This window comes from Leptodactylus fuscus, chromosome 7 (assembly GCF_031893055.1).
Source record: "Leptodactylus fuscus isolate aLepFus1 chromosome 7, aLepFus1.hap2, whole genome shotgun sequence".
In the NCBI taxonomy this organism is placed as follows: domain Eukaryota; kingdom Metazoa; phylum Chordata; class Amphibia; order Anura; family Leptodactylidae; genus Leptodactylus; species Leptodactylus fuscus.
Genome location: NC_134271.1, coordinates 111,612,365 through 111,632,115, shown reverse-complemented (window position 1 = coordinate 111,632,115; position 19,751 = coordinate 111,612,365). Strand labels below are relative to the sequence as shown.

The 19,751-nt window shown below is 42.2% G+C and overlaps 1 protein-coding gene across 1 annotated transcript; it reads left to right on the top strand.

Annotated features, from left to right (window-relative positions):
- The first annotated feature begins 729 nt into the window (after nt 1-729).
- TRAPPC6B (trafficking protein particle complex subunit 6B) lies at nt 730-19,438 on the top strand. The gene is made up of 6 exons (XM_075282802.1): nt 730-955; nt 3,600-3,667; nt 5,353-5,470; nt 6,863-6,946; nt 12,664-12,757; nt 16,872-19,438. Exons 1-6 carry the CDS (start codon nt 860-862, stop codon nt 16,901-16,903), a joined length of 492 nt encoding a protein of 163 aa, XP_075138903.1. The 5' UTR covers nt 730-859; the 3' UTR covers nt 16,904-19,438.
- The last annotated feature ends 313 nt before the right edge of the window (nt 19,439-19,751 follow it).

Sequence of the window (19,751 nt, the reverse complement as noted above, 5' to 3'; positions counted from 1 at the left end):
ATGGTCCTTCAAATGTGATGGATTCCATTAAGGGGGTGATCACACTAGCACCGCTGTCTGCCCTTTGTAATTCTGCCAAAAAGCCATGCAAAACTTCTTGGGGACGGCTTGCCACTGGTCAGTTTTAAAACTCATTCATTTGAATAGGTTTTTACAGCAAACCGCCAGTGTCCATATGCAGCCTCTCCGCCGTGGAACTGTTTTTTGCATGGACACAAAGTCCTCCATTTCTGACTTTGTGTCCATGCAAAAAAATCGGTTCCCCCGCAGAGAGGCCGCATATGGACACTGGTGGTTTGCTGTAAAAACCCATTCAAATGAACTGGTTGTAAAACTGACCACTCGCAAGCTGTCCCTGAGCAGTTTTGCCTGGCTTTTAGGAAGAATTACAAAAGGTGGACAGTGGCGCAAGTTGAACGCTGCCTAACTATAACAGCGCCTGTCAGTTGTCCATTCACTTCTATAACTGATGCAGCCAGATGGACTAGTTGGCCATAATATTGCAGCACATATAATACACAGTACATGTGTTTCTTGTATAGCACATGACTTCCTAGTCCACAGTGTATGATAACTGGGTAACTGGACTATATCAGGACATGCTGGGAGTTGTAGTGCCACAATTGCTTCTATGTCAGAAACAAGGTGGACTCCAGGAACCTCCTCCCAGTCATGTGACTGATCACATGACCGTGATGTCATTAGACGTCCTTCCGCCCTCTAGTGGAATGTGTGCTCCACTGCACAGGATGTCAGGCTGATGCCAGTCAGTGGCAGGACTGTGGGCAGCGCAGGGGTCTGACATTGTATTGTGGGGTTGTCTCCTCAGTGCCAACTTGCTGGGTAGCCGGCAGCAGCCATGAACAAGCAGGACCTGGCAGATGAAGCGTTATTCCTGCTGCTGCACAATGAAATCGTGTCCTGTGTGTACAAGTCCTCCGAGCAGGGGGATGCGGTAAGTGACAGCTCGGGGGCCACGACATGGGGGGCAGGTTTAGGAATAGACATGGCAGCTTATGCCTGGGTGATTGCAATCCTTGCATAGCACTGCAGATATACCATTCTGGAGTCTGACAGAGCTGGGGCGCACAGGAGCTATGAGAGCAGCCATTTTGGTTGGCACCCAACTTTCTTAGAAGCAGATATCATTATGGATGACCACATATTTACTAGTGAGCTGTGTTTCAATTTCACGTCAGTGCGCCCCCTTAAGGTACATGACAGTGACTGATATTTATGGCATCTGTTATACTAGGGTGACATGTACTTGTGCAATATAAGATTACCGTCTTGTGCTGCTACATCGCATCTAAGGCCCGGTTCACATCTGTGGTCGGTATTCTGTTCAGGTAGTACGCTCGGGGACTCCCCCACATGGAAACTTATACACATTAAAAAGTGGTTAGCTAAGAAACCACACAGACCCCATAGATTATAATGGGGTCTGTGTGGTTTCCCCATGAAACATGCGGAGAGAAAAGTACTGTGTGGTTTCTTAGCTAACCACTCTTTAATGCACATAGGTTTCCCCAAGCAGACTCCCCGAACGCAGATCTGAACCCGACCTCTTGATATCCAATTTACAGATTTTGCAACCCACAAGGTGCTGCAACCCTGATTTGACAATTAGAAGAAATCTAGCCCTACTGGATTTTTCTGCAACCACATATTAGTTGCAATTGGCAGTGCACCATGTGCTTTATTAATATTGTGCACCTTAAAATCGCTGTGTAGCCCTAGTCTTAGAGGACAGGAGTTGTACGATCCCTATTTTAGCTGTTACTGTTGAGAATAAGTGGCCAGGCTTGCACATGGTGAGGCAGATTTATTAAGACTGGCGTCTCGTACAGGAGTCTTCATTAAAAGCCAGACTGAGAAAAGATATGTGTGAATGGCTCCAACCTCATAATAAGTCAGACCCATGCACTAGAATGGATGTCAGGGACTGACTAGTGTGACTTACAGTAAATATGTCAGGCCCAAGATGTGCCATATTATCACCCTTCTTCACCAGAAAACTGGCCTAGTTGCATTGATTAATTGTCCCCAATACTCTTGTTATTCAAATGCACCTTTTCTCAGTATCAATATGTCCTCTTGGTCCCCTGCCAGTCCTGAGAATCAAGGCCTCTTCACCATTCCACCTGCACATGGTTCATTCTACTTCTGCCAGGAAGCACGGACTATTAGATTCAGTTCACATTGTGGAGGGGATTTATTAAAACTTACATTTCCTATGCCAGTCTTTATAAAGTCACCGACGGACTCTAACTGTGCCTGTGTTGTTAAGAGGATGTGGACTCTTTAATAAGTTAAGCGCATATCAAGAATGCAATGTCCACACTAAGTCAGGAACTGCTACAATAAATGAGTTACAATAAATTTGTAAGGTTAAGGCGTTCCTGCCCGAGCCCACCTTGTTCTTCACCCTTCCCCGTTAGATTCACAAAAAGTGGCATACAAACAATGTGATTCATCTCTGAGACAAAAAAGAGCCTTGTACTAAGATTGCACCACTTTAACACCCGTCTACACCAGAAAATAGGTGTACATGAGCTTCCATTTACTATATGTGGCAGGAAAGCTCTGGCGGCATCTGTCGCCCATAGGTGTAAAGAGAGCAGCTAAATGAACAGTATAATGGGGGCCTGTGGGTGCATTTAATGTATCTTCCCGGGGCATATAATGAGGATGCAATGTGAGGAGACCCAGACTGGACAAATAGCATGCTGGTCTTTTATAATGGAATCTACAATAGAGGCTTTTCCAACTTACATGTGAACGTAGCCATAGAAAGCAATGACCTCTTCCATGCAGTCTGTATAACCCATGCTTAACATGGAGTTTCACCACTTTGTAAGATTCAATCCAAGGGAATGGGTCCGATGTTACATGTCAGTAGAAACCAGTCTGCCATAAACAGTGCTTGTAGAGCGGGATAGTATTGGGGTGAGCTAGTTCCTGTATGAAAAGTAGTAGTACATGTGCCTATGTTGTCATGGACGACACATGGATGATATCGTTCGGTTGCATGAATCCTATTATTGTATATGCAGCAATTTTCATTATGGCAGAAGTGCTGCATATGTGATAAATGTGAAATATAGAAAAGAGATGCTAGAAATGATTCTAGGGTGAATTCACACTTTGGATACGCTGACTGATTCTGAACGTTAAAACACGTTCAGAATCAGCGCGTACACGGCAGTTCCCATTCATTTCAATGGGAGCCGGCATACGAGCGCTCCCCATTGAAATGAATGGGCTGCTTTTTTTCTCTACGAGCAGTCCCATTGAAGTGAATGGGAAGTGTTTAGAAGCTCTCGCATGTACAGCTTGGAATGAGCCGAGCGCTTAGGCCGCCCTATGAGAAAAAAGCAGCCCATTCATTTCAATGGGGAGCGCTCGTATGCCGGCTCCCATTGAAATGAATGGAATCTGCCGTGTACGCGCTGATTCGGAACGTGTTTTAACGTTCTGAATCAGTCAGCGTATCCGAAGTGTGAATGCACCCTTAGGGTATATTGGGTGTTTTTTTTATTTTGGAGTTTACATGAAATGTTTTGAATGGAAAAATAATCTATACATTTCTTTTATAGGAGAATGGAAGGTGCATTACCAAGTTGGAGAACATGGGTTTTCGTGTAGGGCAAGGCTTGATAGAAAGGTAGGCTTATATGTCACAGGTGTGGTGTTAGTATCTACCTATGAGTAATTCTTACATGGTGTTTATCTTGTCAGTGCCTTATTATATGGGCAATACCCATTATTAACTGATGACCATGTGTGCATATGTTCTGAATGGGGAGAAAGCTGTGTCCAGACACCTCCAGTGGACAAAAGGACCAAACAAGATGAAATTCAGCTGCCTGATCCTTATTACCTCCAACATCTACCATTGTGGGAAGGCTGCTGCATTGTAATTTTAATAGAATATTGTCACAAAATAGCTTAAACAGGTTTTTTTAAGCTCTCCCCTCTCTATTTACTGTGTAAAGACAGAACAGAACCTCCCCAACCACTCACTGTGAAGCCATCTTTCTTATCTAATATATCTATCTATGGATGGACCTTGGCTAGCAACAGGGAGTGAACTGCAAATTAGCTAGATTCAAGACACCTAGAGGCAGGAGGTTTAGGCTGAGGCCCCCACATTGCGGAAACACAGCTTTTTTTTTTTTGCAGATTTTGTTGTGGGTTTTTTTTTTTTTTTTGTTTTTTTTTTTTTTTAGCCAAAGCCAACAATGGCTACAAAAGGAATGGGAAATATAAAGGACGTTCTTCTCCCTTCTGCTCAATTCACTCCTGGCTTTGGCTCAAAAAAACGCAACAAAATCTGCAACAAAAAAGCTGCTTTTCCGCAACATGGGGCCTCAGTCTTAGAAAGATTTTTTTCAAGCAGAAAGCAGCCACATTTGTAATGAATGTGCATTACATTTTGGTCCAGAATCACGTGCTCTATGAAATGAGACTAAGTTGTCTTACATATTAGTGACCATTTAAAGGGGTTTGTCACTAGACCGTTTAGTGTCATCTCAATCAATGTTGTTTTCTCCTTGTGAATTGGTGTTTTATGGAGCAATTGAGGTGTTGCCATTGCCTGAAGAGGTAAATGTCCATGAGCCACTTCAGCCAAAGAGCTGATTTGCATATTGACAAAAATTAATCTGCTGCACTCTGGTGACAGACCCCCTTTAAGGTCTCCATACACCCTCTGTAGCTATTGCTGGAATGCTCACTTAACACATGTTCCTTCCAGCTTTCCCATACACCTGCATACTTGTTTCAGTCAAGTTTGTTTGTATTTTCAGTGTAAAGAGTAGAGTAACCCACTTCAAGAACAAAGAACAGATGTTAAAATTCAGCCCACCCTATGAGACCCTTATACATATTAGCTAGTTTGATGACTGCCAGGTTCGGCCACCTTTACTCTAATGTATGTGGGGGTGTTTAAGAATGTCTTCTGGGAAAGCTGGGTGGCAACTATATTGTCTTCATGCAGTCATATAGTCATACTCCTATATTGCTGCATAATCTAATTTGCAGGACTCCTGGAAAGCTTGGTGATAAATAATATAGCAGCATTGCTGTTCTCATGGAGGTTGTCACCCAACTTTCCAATCTTTGAAGGGAAATCTGTTTAGATATACAGTGCTACATCTCTCTGCTTATAATTCTACCTATCAATGCAGATTTACCAAGTTGGGCGACATCTTGGTGAGCAGGTTTGGTGACTTTATTGATATTTTTTTTTTTTTTTTGTCTCATCCAGTTTACTAAGTAATAGTTATGTTTGTCAGCCCCTCTTTCCAGTATTGATGGTAATGTGAACCTTCTTCCTACCTTTCTTAGATTTACCAAGGATACAGCAAGGTTCAAAGATGAATTAGATATTATGAAATTTGTCTGCAAAGATTTTTGGACAACAGTGTTCAAGAAACAAATCGACAACCTGCGGACCAATCACCAGGTGAACTACTCGCAGCATGTACTGCCGCCATGCAGTTTACTTTTCCATAGGTATTCAGGCGTGTTTGCTATGTGTGAGTGCACATACATTGTGTAGATAACAGCCAAAGGTAAATACACAGGTATACTATAAAGTATATACTTGCTTCCAAGCTGAGTGTTTTCTTAGAGTTGGTCAGTGGATAGAAGACAATAGTTACATCTTGGCAGTGATAGAAAAGTAACTCTAATACGCATTTATGAGTTTATATTATAGATCCAGTGTTTCTCAGAGTTAAAGATGTTTTTCCATCTCAGACATTTATAGCATATCCATAAGATGGTGACCCCCAAATTGTGTACCAAACGCATTGACAAGCGGTGAGCAGTGAAAGCACAGATTATAGACTATGATGGGGTCCGTGTGCTTTCCGCATGGTGTCCGCACGAGTCATGTGGAGAGGAAAGTAGTTCATGAAGTACTTTTCTGTCCACATGTACCGTGCGGACACTGTGCGAAAAGCACACAGACCCTATTATAGTCTATGGGGTCCATGTGCTTTGATAAGCTCACCACTTGCCAATGCGTTCGGTATTCCATTTGGGAGGGTCTCCATATGGACTCCCTGAATGGAATACTGAACACAGATGTGAACCAGGCCTCTGGCAAAGCAGCCCCGACACAAGACAGAACGGGCACTGGTGGTGGACAACTATTTTATTTTTAATTAAATTTTACACCTCCACCACCCACCCCATGATTTGCTCCTAATCCTGGACAACAGAAAGTCCAAATGGAATAGATTCTTGTGAAATATATATAAAATGTAACTTTTAATAAATACCATTAAAAATAGTCCTGCTATAAGAACAAAAAAACAACATGGATATCAATAACGGTAAAGTGATAATATATCCATAAGACAAGACACGGAGGCCTCCAAGAAAATTAAACCAGACCTACTCGCCACTTAAGATGAAGCCGGATAAATAGGAGGACGTATAATGTGTTCTGCCAGCCAGACTAAAAGTGGGGGAAGCCTCAAAATAATGATAGGTTATACAATACAAGGACAGTAAAGATACGCTAGACAGGGTGCGATTCTGAATTTGACCCTACAGGCCTAGCTCAGGGACATTGCTCTAGTAGCAATATGCCCTGACAGGAACCTGTCCCTAAAATAAGGCCACCCTAAAAAAAAATCCTGGACAACCCCTTTAAATAAACCTTAACAAATAATGCCAGCCTGTAACAACTTTCATAGGTTCTCTCCTGTGCATGTCTGAGATGTAGATTATTATCCACGTCTTCAGATCTTCCACCCCATTTTCCACATTTGCAGCATTTGTACAGCTAAATCTTTGAACTCATGTATTATTCTATACATTGATTTTTTTTTTCCTCTTTGCAAAGGGAATCTATGTGCTTCAGGACAACAAATTCCGTCTTATCACTCAAATGTCTGCAGGGAAACAGTATTTGGAACATGCCCCCAAGGTAATAATAAATTCAATGACTTCTCAATATCGAGTACTTTTCTTTATACAAAATTCACTGAAGGGAGAGTAATCCCAAAAACAAGTACCAAAAATAAAAATAAAACTTCACCTTTATTTTTTTGCAGATAAAAAACAACAAAAAAGGTAAAAACAAATCTCCGGCAAACCAGGCAGTGGAAACGCCAGATACTTAATGGGTGTGCACTAGCCTTTGTGCCACATCCCCTCGGAGGGTAGGAAAAATATGGGCGAGTAAATGTAGTTTAAATTCACCTATTCAGCCCTTTTACTAAGAGATCCTACCTCCCTACAATATACAAAGTATGTCCGGAGTATATTGGAACTGAATTCAAAATAGTGTCAGCCTCCAAAACCCAATCTTAGGGTGCATTCACACTGAGTAAACGCTAGCTTATTTTGTAGAGTAAAATTACACTTGTAAATTTTGCTATCCCATTGACTTCAATGATATTTTTTTACAAGTGTAAAAATACGCCTGTAAAAAATACGCCTGTAAAAATACGCCTGTAAAATGTCATTGAAGTCAATGGGATAGCAAAATTTACAAGTGTAATTTTACTCTACAAAATAAGCTAGCGTTTACTCAGTGTGAATGCACCCTTATAATGCAAAGAGTGTGAGTATCCACTTCCTCCCTGCGGATACTGGCCTAACGCCACACCAACAGGGAGGGATAGCGGAAAAACTACACCACTGGGTATGGAGGATTCAGTCCATAGCTCCCAGACATACATATAACTACTGCAACTTCACCCTACGCGTTTCGTCTCATGCGAGACTCCTCAGGGGTATATAGTATGTCAAATTGTTGCAAACAAGTGGCATAAGCCACACGATAGTGCAAGTGTCTGGCGGTACGATGCACTGACCGCCGGCAGGACCGCTCCACGGACAGCGGTGAAGTGCCCTGTTACTGCCGGTCTTTTAAGTCAGTAACCACGCCCCCCGATATCCTGCTCAGCCAATCTGGCGTAGCCTATGATGACACACCAGTAGCTCCGTATGTTAATAGAGCACACACCCCCTCCATGAATGGCTACGTACTGACAGGTACCTCCCTCCTTTTCTCTTGCCATATTACACCGCGGCATCGTCCGTAACCAATTGTCCAGCAGTTATCTTGTATCACTCAAGAGCAGGACGATTGATACAAGATAACTGCTGGACAATTGGTTACGGACGATGCCGCGGTGTAATATGGCAAGAGAAAAGGAGGGAGGTACCTGTCAGTACGTAGCCATTCATGGAGGGGGTGTGTGCTCTATTAACATACGGAGCTACTGGTGTGTGATCATAGGCTACGCCAGATTGGCTGAGCAGGATATCGGGGGGCGTGGTTACTGACTTAAAAGACCGGCAGTAACAGGGCACTTCACCGCTGTCCGTGGAGCGGTCCTGCCGGCGGTCAGTGCATCGTACCGCCAGACACTTGCACTATCGTGTGGCTTATGCCACTTGTTTGCAACAATTTGACATACTATATACCCCTGAGGAGTCTCGCATGAGACGAAACGCGTAGGGTGAAGTTGCAGTAGTTATATGTATGTCTGGGAGCTATGGACTGAATCCTCCATACCCAGTGGTGTAGTTTTTCCGCTATCCCTCCCTGTTGGTGTGGCGTTAGGCCAGTATCCTCAGGGAGGAAGTGGATACTCACACTCTTTGCATTATAAGATTGGGTTTTGGAGGCTGACACTATTTTGAATTCAGTTCCAATATACTCCGGACATACTTTGTATATTGTAGGGAGGTAGGATCTCTTAGTAAAAGGGCTGAATAGGTGAATTTAAACTACATTTACTCGCCCATATTTTTCCTACCCTCCGAGGGGATGTGGCACAAAGGCTAGTGCACACCCATTAAGTATCTGGCGTTTCCACTGCCTGGTTTGCCGGAGATTTGTTTTTACCTTTTTTGTTGTTTTTTATCTGCAAAAAAATAAAGGTGAAGTTTTATTTTTATTTTTGGTACTTGTTTTTGGGATTACTCTCCCTTCAGCGAATTTTTTTTTTTTTTTTTTTCCAAGGTAATAATACCTACAGATCTGATAACCTATTTCTATTCTAAATAAAATTTTCACAGTTCATGATAGCTTTGGTAACTTAAGAGGATCGCAAAGGCTACACTGGAAGGTATATAGGCATAAGTGTATATATGGTCATTTCTCTACTTTGTTTATCGGGGACAGTAATATTATGGATTGTTAATCTGCCTCCCTGGAGGGCTTGCTCATTTTCAAAGCAAATTCCGGGCCATGCTTTTTTTGTCACTGTAGATTTGTTGCTGTGAGTTTTTGTAAGGAGGGCCTCCAATAATCCACCTAAATATTGCTTAGGATATACATCTCCGTTGTGCTTAGATAGATAGATAGATAGATAGATAGATAGATAGATAGATAGATACTTAGATATGTGTGTGTATAATATAATATATATATATTACACAGACATACATACAAACACACACATACAGTATATATTTGCAATAGGTTATTTTGTGCCAGAACAAAAGGATCGGGTGTTGAAATTCAATGTCCCAGCACATCCTTCTCTCCTGGACATCATCTGCTCGAAGCCTCATACCCATGAGATGGTCAGTGAGTTTAGATGCCAGAAGGCAAATGTGTATCTCTGTATCCTTTTACATTCCTTGCAGGAGTAGATAGAGATAAATAGCTGACATAACTTAAATATCTTTCCCAAATAAGGAATTATAAGCTGACACAAGTGTGTCTGTGTTGGGAACCTGCAAGGTAATAAAGCCATGTCATCATAAGAGAGTCAAGTAGTTCAGGGCTGGGATAAGGGGTAAATAGTTGCCTACAGAGACAAGGTGAGGGTACATACAATATATGGATTTTTAGAAATACTCTTTGAACAGCCAGTTGGATACGTTGTTTGTGACACATAATGCAGTGACCATTGGCAGTTCACTGTAGAGAAAGCTTATTGAAGAGAGTAGTGGCAGCGTTCAGAAGGAATTCCCTCTGCCTTGGGTATTTAGGGAGTTGTACAGTATACCTCTTGTGCAGTATGAGTGGAGGGGAGGGGGGTCTATTGGGAGCTAGCAGGCTCGTAGAAACAGTGCCCCGACCAAGTTCCTTTCTCCAGTGTAACATGACAGATAAAGCTAATAACTTTGTGTTAGTGAATGCAGAAGACGTAGGTCATCCAGCTGAGCTTTGATAGGAGATTTCTCACATAGTTACTATGAAATATAAAAAACAAAAAACTTGAGAGTCTTCAGTAGATGATACCTTTTTTAATAGCTAACTCAAGTAAGTGGATAAAAAAAGTGGATAGCCTTCATGACTTATTCTCTGAAAAGGAAGAGTGCGCCATAGCAAACATTAAAGGGGTTGTCCCATCACAAGGATCCTATCTATACTGCTTGTTAATGTGAATGTAAGACTTTTCCTAATTACACTGCTTCAGCAAAACTCCTTTGTTTGTCCACTATCTTACTTTATTCATTTTTTTTGTGGCCACAGCCCTGACCTAGCTGCTCCTGAGTCAAGTGATGTATCTGCTGCTCTCAGGGGGGAGGGAGGAGGGGCTAAGTGCACGGGAGCGAGCCTGGAGGGGGGGGGGGTAGGTTACCCTTTGGGGGAAGGGGCCGCCAATACAGGGTTAGATGCTGGCACAGGTGAAGCCATCAACATCGCTATGCTTCTGCCCCTCATGAAGCCAGCAGTGACAGAAGCGATGCTGCTATTCCGGGGGTGGGGGGAGGAGCGGAATAACAGCATTGCTTCTGCCGCTGCTGGCTTCATGCAGGGCAGAAGCATAGCGATGTTGCTGGCTTCACCTGTGCCGGCGTCTAACACTCCCCGGCATCCGCTGTAACAGAGAGGCGGATGCTGGGGAGTGTTAGAGAGACGGAGTTCAGGGTAGGAGGAGGATGAAAGGGAAGCCGATCAGTCCCGAGGTAACAGGACGCTGCAGGGGCACAGACGGATGGCCACCACCATAAGGAGATGCAGCCACCAATACTTATCTGTATGGGAGTGTACTGACTTGAACCTCACAACTACCTCACCTCACACACTCCTGCTAGACGCCGGAAAGTCATAATTCCCTATAGGAAGTACATGGGGGTCACATATGCAAAGCCAAGCGGCGAGATGCCGCCGGCCCTGCGTGCACGCTCAAAGACCAGTCTAGCCTTCACAATGCGAATACAGACTCGGCACCCTGTCGGGTCCGTATTCGCGTTGTGAAGGCTAGACTGGTCTATGAGCGCGCACGCAGGGCCGGCGGCATCTCGCTGCTTGGCTTTGCATATGTGACCCCCGCCCACCAATGACGCAACAAAGCCGGAAGACAGAAGATTTCACAGAAACGAAGACTGGTGAGTATGCGACGTGGGAGTACCCCTTTAAACTGTAACCCCCCCCCATTATACTGTGATGTTTTTTATCCACTTACTTGAGTTAGCTATTAAAAAAAGGTATCATCTACTGAAGACTCTCAAGTTTTTTATATTTCATACCCACTGGCTAACACGGTACAAAAACAAACATTTTCTTCTTTATAGTTACTATGGATATGGATAACCTAATGATCTATCTAGCACTTGGAAGATTTTAGGTTTTCCTAAAGGTATAAGTTACAAAGATTCAGCAGGTTTAAATAAAATGTGAAATGTTGGTTGCAAACCTGTATGGTGTTTGTATACTTTTCATATATTCTTATGTGTTTTTGTGACCACCGCAGATTTCTCCTGTTGTCCATGAAATAGAGCTCTTGTGGTGCACAGTCTGATGCGACATTGGCATACAGGACATTCAGGATCTGATGTAACATTGGCATACAGTTCATACAGGGCATTCAGGGTCTGGTGTTATATAGGTATACAGGACATTCAAAGTCTGATGTGAAATAGACATACAATATATACAAGGAATTCAGGGTCTGATGCGACATTGCTTACAGTACATACAGGGTATTCAGGGTCTGACGAGACATAGGCATACAGAGCATTCGGGGTCTGTTGCAACATTGGCATACAGTACATACAGAGCATTCAGGGTTGTCTGCAGTATTGGCATACAGTTCATACAGGGCATTCGGGGTCTGGTGTTATATAGGTATACACTACATAAAGGACATTCAGGGTCTGATGTGAAATAGACATACAGTATATACAAGGAATTCAGGGTCTGATGCGACATTGCTTACAGTACATACAGGGCATTCAGAGTCTGATGTGAAATAGGCATACAGGACATTCAGGGTCGGATGTAACATAGTTATACAGACATGCAGGGCATTCGGGGACTGATGTGACATAGGCACACAATACATACAGTGCATTCAGGGTCCGATGTGACATAGACATACAGGGCATTCAGGGTCTTATGTGACATTGACATGAGTAATACATTAATGGGCACAAATAATTAAAAAGAATTCAAGAAAGTTACGTGGTTAATATATAATTAGCAAAAATGGAAAAAAAGGTGTATACCAATATATACAACACACTTGAACTATTTTCTGAGTCCAGACGAGGATTATTTATGAAGCGTGTGTGTGTGCCAATCTGATGCCAGCAGCTAATGGCACTGTGTATACTTGTTCCAGCTCATGCTATGTGTAGTAGGCAGCATTTTACTGGATTCTTCTTATCAAAATGTTCATACCTACAAAAAATAATTCAGCAAGAACCATATTGTTTTTTTTTACTCTGCAGTATTTGGCATTCACTTGTGGTTTAATTCGCGGCGGATTATCTAATTTGGGAATAAGAAGTATTGTAACCGCAGAAGTCTCAGTAATGCCTGCATGTGAGTATATAGCCCCTCTTGTGCATATTTTAGAAGCCTATGGTTTATGTTTTGTTAGTACTATTAGGTTGTGGCTCTATGTGGCATAAACACCGCTTGTAAAAAAAACAAAAAAAAAAAACCCTCTGTATTTGCAATCACTGTACAGTGGTTGGAATTCTCACAAATCCCTTTCCCACATTGCAGGAAAATAAGCACAGCAGCATGTCAATCATATCTACGGAAATGTCTGCAGTTTCCCTGTAGGTATAATTGAAGCAGAAAGTCTGCAGTGGAAACCTCTGTGAACTATCTGTGAAAAGTGCTGCAGGAAAAGCCTTGATACATTGCTGCTTCTGCTTTTTTGCTGTGGTCTGCAACGTGGGGCCTTTGCCTTACTGTATATACAGACATTTTTTTATTCTCTTTTCTTACTGCAGATAGTCCTCACTGGAACTGCCCCCCATTTTATTACAGCACAATAGAAACACTTTACTGTTGAAACAGTTCCAACAAAACATGGAACTAGAGATAGTGACATTACCAGTCTTCTCCCAGAAAGTCTTATCTTTCCCTCAGTTGTTTGTCAGCAGTTTATATTAGTCCTGTCATTTTGTCTTTAATCCTCTGCTTATTAGGGACAATGAGGTTTTCAGCACACTGTCAGCTTTCTAGCGCTATATAATACTGCTAATCTGTGAGGACATGAAAGGCCCTTTTTAAACCAGATTCTTTTTAACGGTCTGCAGTATAGGTTTGACCACTAGATGTCAGCACATGTAAAATTCCTACATGCATTGCTCATTAATACATTTACTGTACATTAAAGTGATATACCAGTTTGGGTTCCCTGCTTACATGCTCGTCTAGACTCTCTCATACTGTACTACTAGCCATTATTTATCTAGTGGTTTCAGTGCTGTTGCTGGTTGAGAGATGTGGATGGGCACTTACTCTCTTTATTGCACACCTATGATTTATTATGCTCTGTTGCTATGTATGTTCAGTGCGCAGTGTGAATCCTGTATACTGATATCCATGTACACATGGGACCTGTGTTCCCCTGACCAGCTTCATCCTGTACCGTTTCTTCTTTTTGTCCTTAAAAATCTTTGTTAGCTAAAAAAAAATTGTATATCTGCAAATTATATTTATGATGTGTGTGTGTGTATACACTCACCAGCCACTTTATTAGGTACACCTGTCCAACTGCTCGTTAACACTTAATTTCTAATCAGCCAATCACATGGCGGCAACTCAGTGCATTTAGGCATGTAGACATGGTCAAGACAATCTCCTGCAGTTCAAACCGAGCATCAGTATGGGGTAGAAAGGTGATTTGAGTGCCTTTGAACGTGGCATGGTTGTTGGTGCCAGAAGGGCTGGTCTGAGTATTTCAGAAACTGCTGATCTACTGGGATTTTCACGCACAACCATCTCTAGGGTTTACAGAGAATGGTCCGAAAAAGAAAAAACATCCAGTGAGCGGCAGTTCTGTGGGCGGAAATGCGTTGTTGATGCCAGAGGTCAGAGGAGAATGGCCAGACTGGTTCGAGCTGATAGAAAGGCAACAGTGACTCAAATAGCCACCCGTTACAACCAAGGTAGCCAGAAGAGCATCTCTGAACGCACAGTACGTCGAACTTTGAGGCAGATGGGCTACAGCAGCAGAAGACCACACCGGGTGCCACTCCTTTCAGCTAAGAACAGGAAACTGAGGCTACAATTTGCACAAGCTCATCGAAATTGGACAATTGAAGATTGGAAAAACGTTGCCTGGTCTGATGAGTCTCGATTTCTGCTGCGACATTCGGATGGTAGGGTCAGAATTTGGCGTCAACAACATGAAAGCATGGATCCATCCGTCCTTGTATCAACGGTTCAGGCTGGTGGTGGTGGTGTCATGGTGTGGGGAATATTTTCTTGGCACTCTTTGGGCCCCTTGGTACCAATTGAGCATCGTTGCAACGCCAAAGCCTACCTGAGTATTGTTGCTGACCATGTCCATCCCTTTATGACCACAATGTACCCAACATCTGATGGCTACTTTCAGCAGGATAATGCGCCATGTCATAAAGCTGGAATCATCTCAGACTGGTTTCTTGAACATGACAATGAGTTCACTGTACTCCAATGGCCTCCACAGTCACCAGATCTCAATCCAATAGAGCATCTTTGGGATGTGGTGGAACGGGAGATTCGCATCATGGATGTGCAGCTGACAAATCTGCGGCAACTGTGTGATGCCATCATGTCAATATGGACCAAAATCTCTGAGGAATGCTTCCAGCACCCCTTGTTGAATCTATGCCACGAAGAATTGAGGCAGTTCTGAAGGCAAAAGGGGGTCCAACCCGTTACTAGCATGGTGTACCTAATAAAGTGGCCGGTGAGTGTATGTATGTGTGTGTGTATATATATATATATATATATATATATATATATATATATATATATATATATATTGCATGAGCCATTACTGTCAGAAAGTTGGGGTCTCAGGTTTTGCATCTATACCTATTAGAAGAATAATGGTCTAGTGACTTGTATGTATTTGTGTTCATGTTTCTACTTTAAAGGGATCCTATCAGTCAGACACAATTTTTTGTAGGTACCACGGCGGAATAGCCTTAGGAAAGGCTATTCGTCTCCTACCTTTCGTCGTCTTCTCCATGCCGCCGTTCGCCTCCTCTTCTTCAGCAACGTCATCTTCAGCCTCTTCTTCCGGTGGTGGCTTGTAACTTGTAAGGCCTCAGGACTTGGGCAGAGCAGACTGCGCATGCCCACAGGCCACGAGAAAATGGCCACTTACAATACTGTGCAAGCTGCCATTTTCTCGTGGCCTGTGGGCATGCGCAGTCTGCTCTGCCCAAGAACCGAGGCCTTAGAAGTTATAAGCCACCGCCGGAAGAAGAGGCTGAAGATGACATTGCTGAAGAAGAGGAGGCAGCTCTGGAGAGAGTTCTCTCGTAGCATTGGGGAAGTCCCCATTGCTGTCTGAGTGCTGGGGCCCGTCCCCAGTGCTGTGTGAGAGCTAATTTACATACCGGGAAGAACCGACATGGAGAAGACGACGAAAGGTAGGAGACGAATAACCTTTCTTAAGGCTATTCCAACGTGGTACCTACAAAGAATTGTGTCTGACTGATAGGATCCCTTTAAAGACTTTGGGAGTAATAGAAACTGCCTAGTCAGCATGCGTGTTTTTTCGTCCATAACTGCTATAGACTAGTGTTGAGCGAGTAGTATTAGATCGAATACCTCGCCGGCATAGGAATGCGTGTAATCCGCTGAACACCAAGGGGTTGAACGCTTCGAATATTTGATGCGTTTAACTCCTTGGTGTTCGGTCGATTACACACATTCCTATTCCGGCGAGGTATTCAATCCAATACTACTCGCTCAACGCTACTATAGACTTAAATGGGGACACACGAGCATGTGTGTAACCTGTTCTATTCTGATCCTCCCAAATTTGTCATTGTAAGTATCTTATTACAGACTGCTCTATGCAGAAGTACTGGTATATTGCAATGCATTAGCATTGTAATGCATGACATTAGTGATCAGACCTTCTAAGGTTGAAGACCCCCTAGAGGGGTCTAATAATCATAGTAAAAAAAAAAAAAAAAAAAAAAAAAATAAAATCAGTCCCCTTTGCCTAGAACACACAAAGTACAAAAAATAGTAAAACTCCTACACATTAGGTATCCCTGTGCCTGAAAATGCCTGTTTTACAAAAATATAGTGGGAATAAAAATCAAAAGTGCTGTTTTTCACAGTTTCACCTTCCATAAAAATTTGGATAAAATGTGATTCAAGCACAAAATGGTATAACTAAAACGTACATTGAGCCATGCTAAAGAATATGCCCTACATCACCACCTTCCCAGTGCAATGTACGGGATTGGAAATGGTACCATTGTAAAGTACAATTTGTCCAAGAGCCATCAAATTTTCATACGGATCTGTGAATGGAAAAATAAAAAAGTTCTGGGGTTTGGAGTCAAAAACGGAAATCAAAAAATGGTGGGAAGGGGTTAACGTACTCTACATATCATTAATTTGTCTTTAGTCTTATTAGAGCAAAGTGTATTTTTGTTAACCTGTGACGAACTGGTTTCTCTTTTTATAGGTAAATTCCAGGTGATGATTCAGAAATTGTAGCACATAAGGAGGAATTCCATAAACGTAACAGACTGTACAAATCATAACGCATTAAGTATCCTTGGCTCACATAAAAGATGATCTTCTACTTACCTTCATGTCTCTGAGTCATCTAGAGCCGGCTCCTTGCACAAGTCTTAAAGCCTGAAGTCAGGATGACATGGAATAGTTTAACACTTCCTCATCTAATGGACCACACGAGAACACTAAACTATGTACACAAGCACATTCATATGTTTTGAACGTATAGGAAACCTTCAATTACATATCTCAGCAGCTTGGACTACTATATATGATATGTGAGTGATGAAGATTACAACCTAGTGAAAGGTATTGCAGTCATATAATGTCTTATTCTTGGATGATCTGCCTTCTAGACTTCCAAAAAATGTGTGAAAGTTCAACTACGTGCAGGTATGAGGTTAGTACTGTCTATTGGCATTGGGCCTCATTCTGTGCTATCAGAATATGTCGGTGTGTTTCTAGCAGCCGACCAGATCACTTCTTATATTTTCACTCCTGCTCTTGAAATATGTCAGGTGAAATCTGACTTATTACCGTACTATGGGCATCGCTAGACCCTGTTTTATTTATATGACACTTATATATATTAAGAATCAGTCACTCCAAAGTATTCTATTAGGCAAACCCCTAATGTAAGTCATTGTTTGTGTGAGGTGTAGCTTCTCATAACCCAAAAAGCTCCATTTTCTGGGGAACTTGGTTCATCTTGACTTAGTCTGGGTACTATATAGTTTGTTTCCCATTGTAGAAAGTACCTGATTCATGTTGCTGGTTGTATGTGAATTACTACCTATCATCTGAGCATCATTTGGACATGTCACCTTCCATTACGCTTGCATAGTATCTAGCCTAGAACAGGTAATAAGTATGACATCTGAAGTATTTATTAAAATGCTGACAGCCAGTGGGGACTTGGCCACAACGATGCATTGAAATACAAAGGATTGTAAATCATAAACTGCAGTAGCAATTTAATATATGATGATAGACCTGTACATGAAACCCCTTTTATCTAAGTCATGGTAGATGGGGGTCATATAAATTTATAAGGCACACATAGTTGATGAAAAGGATTTTAAAGGGATTTTCTGACCCGATATTGATTTTTCATACTGATGACATATCCAGAGGTCACGTAATAGGAATGGCACTGCAAGTCTTCAAGTAACAGGAGGAGTTCTGTAATTCGCTAGATCCGCCACTATCCAGTGAGTGGGACTTCTGCACCGCTCCTGTTACTTGAATAGGAGCAATGCTGCAGGCACTCCCCGTCCAGTAGCTGCTTCCAGCACTAGGAGACTGCCAGAACAGATGATTGTACCCCAACCGATCCCATACTGATCACCTTTCCTGTGGATAAGTCATGAGTTTGGGCTGGAAAACCCCTTTAAGGGGATTATCTGACAACACCTGCACAGCATAGTCGATGACTGTATGATCACTTGGGCCCTAATGATCACAGGAACACTCGTACATATATCACCAATCCTGTTTGTTGCCGGCTAACCCCTGTTCATCAGTTATCTATTGTATTATAGTGAAGTTTGATATGTTATACATAATAACGAAAGACGTCTCTGATTTTATCCATTGACAAATATTCTAATTTTTGAATGCTTTTAAATAAGGCACAACAGAGACCCTGAAAGTTTATATCTTCCAGTCACAAAGGTAGAGAGAGCTATTTATATATACATACATGTCTTAAAGATATAGATTGTAGTTTTACCATGTCTGAGGCTATGTGCATATGTGTATTGGGGTGCGTTACTCCCCCTCTGCCATACATGTCTACTGCTTAGAAACGAATGTGCAGGTAGGGAAGAAGGACAGAAAAATGAGCTGTCTTTGTTTTCTTCTTGTCTTCAATTTTGCTATGTAATACTAATGCCAGTGTGTATCCTATTGGTTTGTTATTTAGGGAAAAAAAAGCGGTGAAAACCCCCCACTAAAACTGCAATTAACCAGTGACGTTATAGCAACTTATGAAGTGATTTATTACTCTGACAAAGTGATTAAAAATCTTTCATGTACATTACTTTTTCATTCCCATAAGGACAATGTGTACCAAAGCATAATGATTTTAGTATATAGGAATAGTGGCTCTGGTTTACAATGCCAAGTTCATCAGTACATGCAGCATGCATGACCAGGCCTTAAAGAAGCACTCCTGTTAGTTTCTGGGGGGTTTGTCCCCTCTATATAAAAATAAGCTAGTGTGTACATAATGTTACCGAATAACTTAGTAAAAGCTTTATTGTGAAGTATTGTGCTCCCTTCTGGAGCACTGGTCTCCTCTCTGCTCCTTAGACGCACACAGTGATTGAATAAGGGGTCAAATTCACAATGCACATCTATGGTAGTTAGATCAGGGTTCATACAAGAAACTCTATGTGCATCACAGAAGCAAAAAGGAAGTCAGTGCTCCAGAGGGGAGCACATAACTTTACAATAAAGCCGTCAGTAAATTACACATTAACATTTCACTACGCACAAGCTGATATTCAAAGGAAAGGGACATGGGGGTCGGGGGAGGGGAATATGTTTCTCTTTAAAGAGGTTTTCTGGTGAGATTACATTTTTTTTCTTTAGACATGGGCATGATGATTTTAAAACAAAATAAGCATTAATGACCTTACCCAACCACACACCGCTGCTGTTCCAGCTGCTATCTAGTTCCTGGTCCATCTCAACACAAAGGAAATATCAGCTAGTCACTGGTTGAGGCAGGTCATTGACTGGCCAAACGTTTATTTTTTTGTGTGTTGAGTGGTGAGAGGGTAGAGAGCAGAGGACCTAGGAAGTGTCCGTGGTAGGGGAGCCA

Excerpts from the sequence above, each read along its gene's own strand:
- TRAPPC6B (XM_075282802.1), top strand. The coding sequence starts at position 860 with ATGAACAAGCAGGACCTGGCAGATGAAGCGTTATTCCTGCTGCTGCAC. Across the intron at positions 6,947-12,663 it reads ATTTGGAACATGCCCCCAAG|TATTTGGCATTCACTTGTGG; the intron begins GTAATAATAAAT and ends TTTACTCTGCAG. Across the intron at positions 12,758-16,871 it reads AGTCTCAGTAATGCCTGCAT|GTAAATTCCAGGTGATGATT; the intron begins GTGAGTATATAG and ends CTCTTTTTATAG.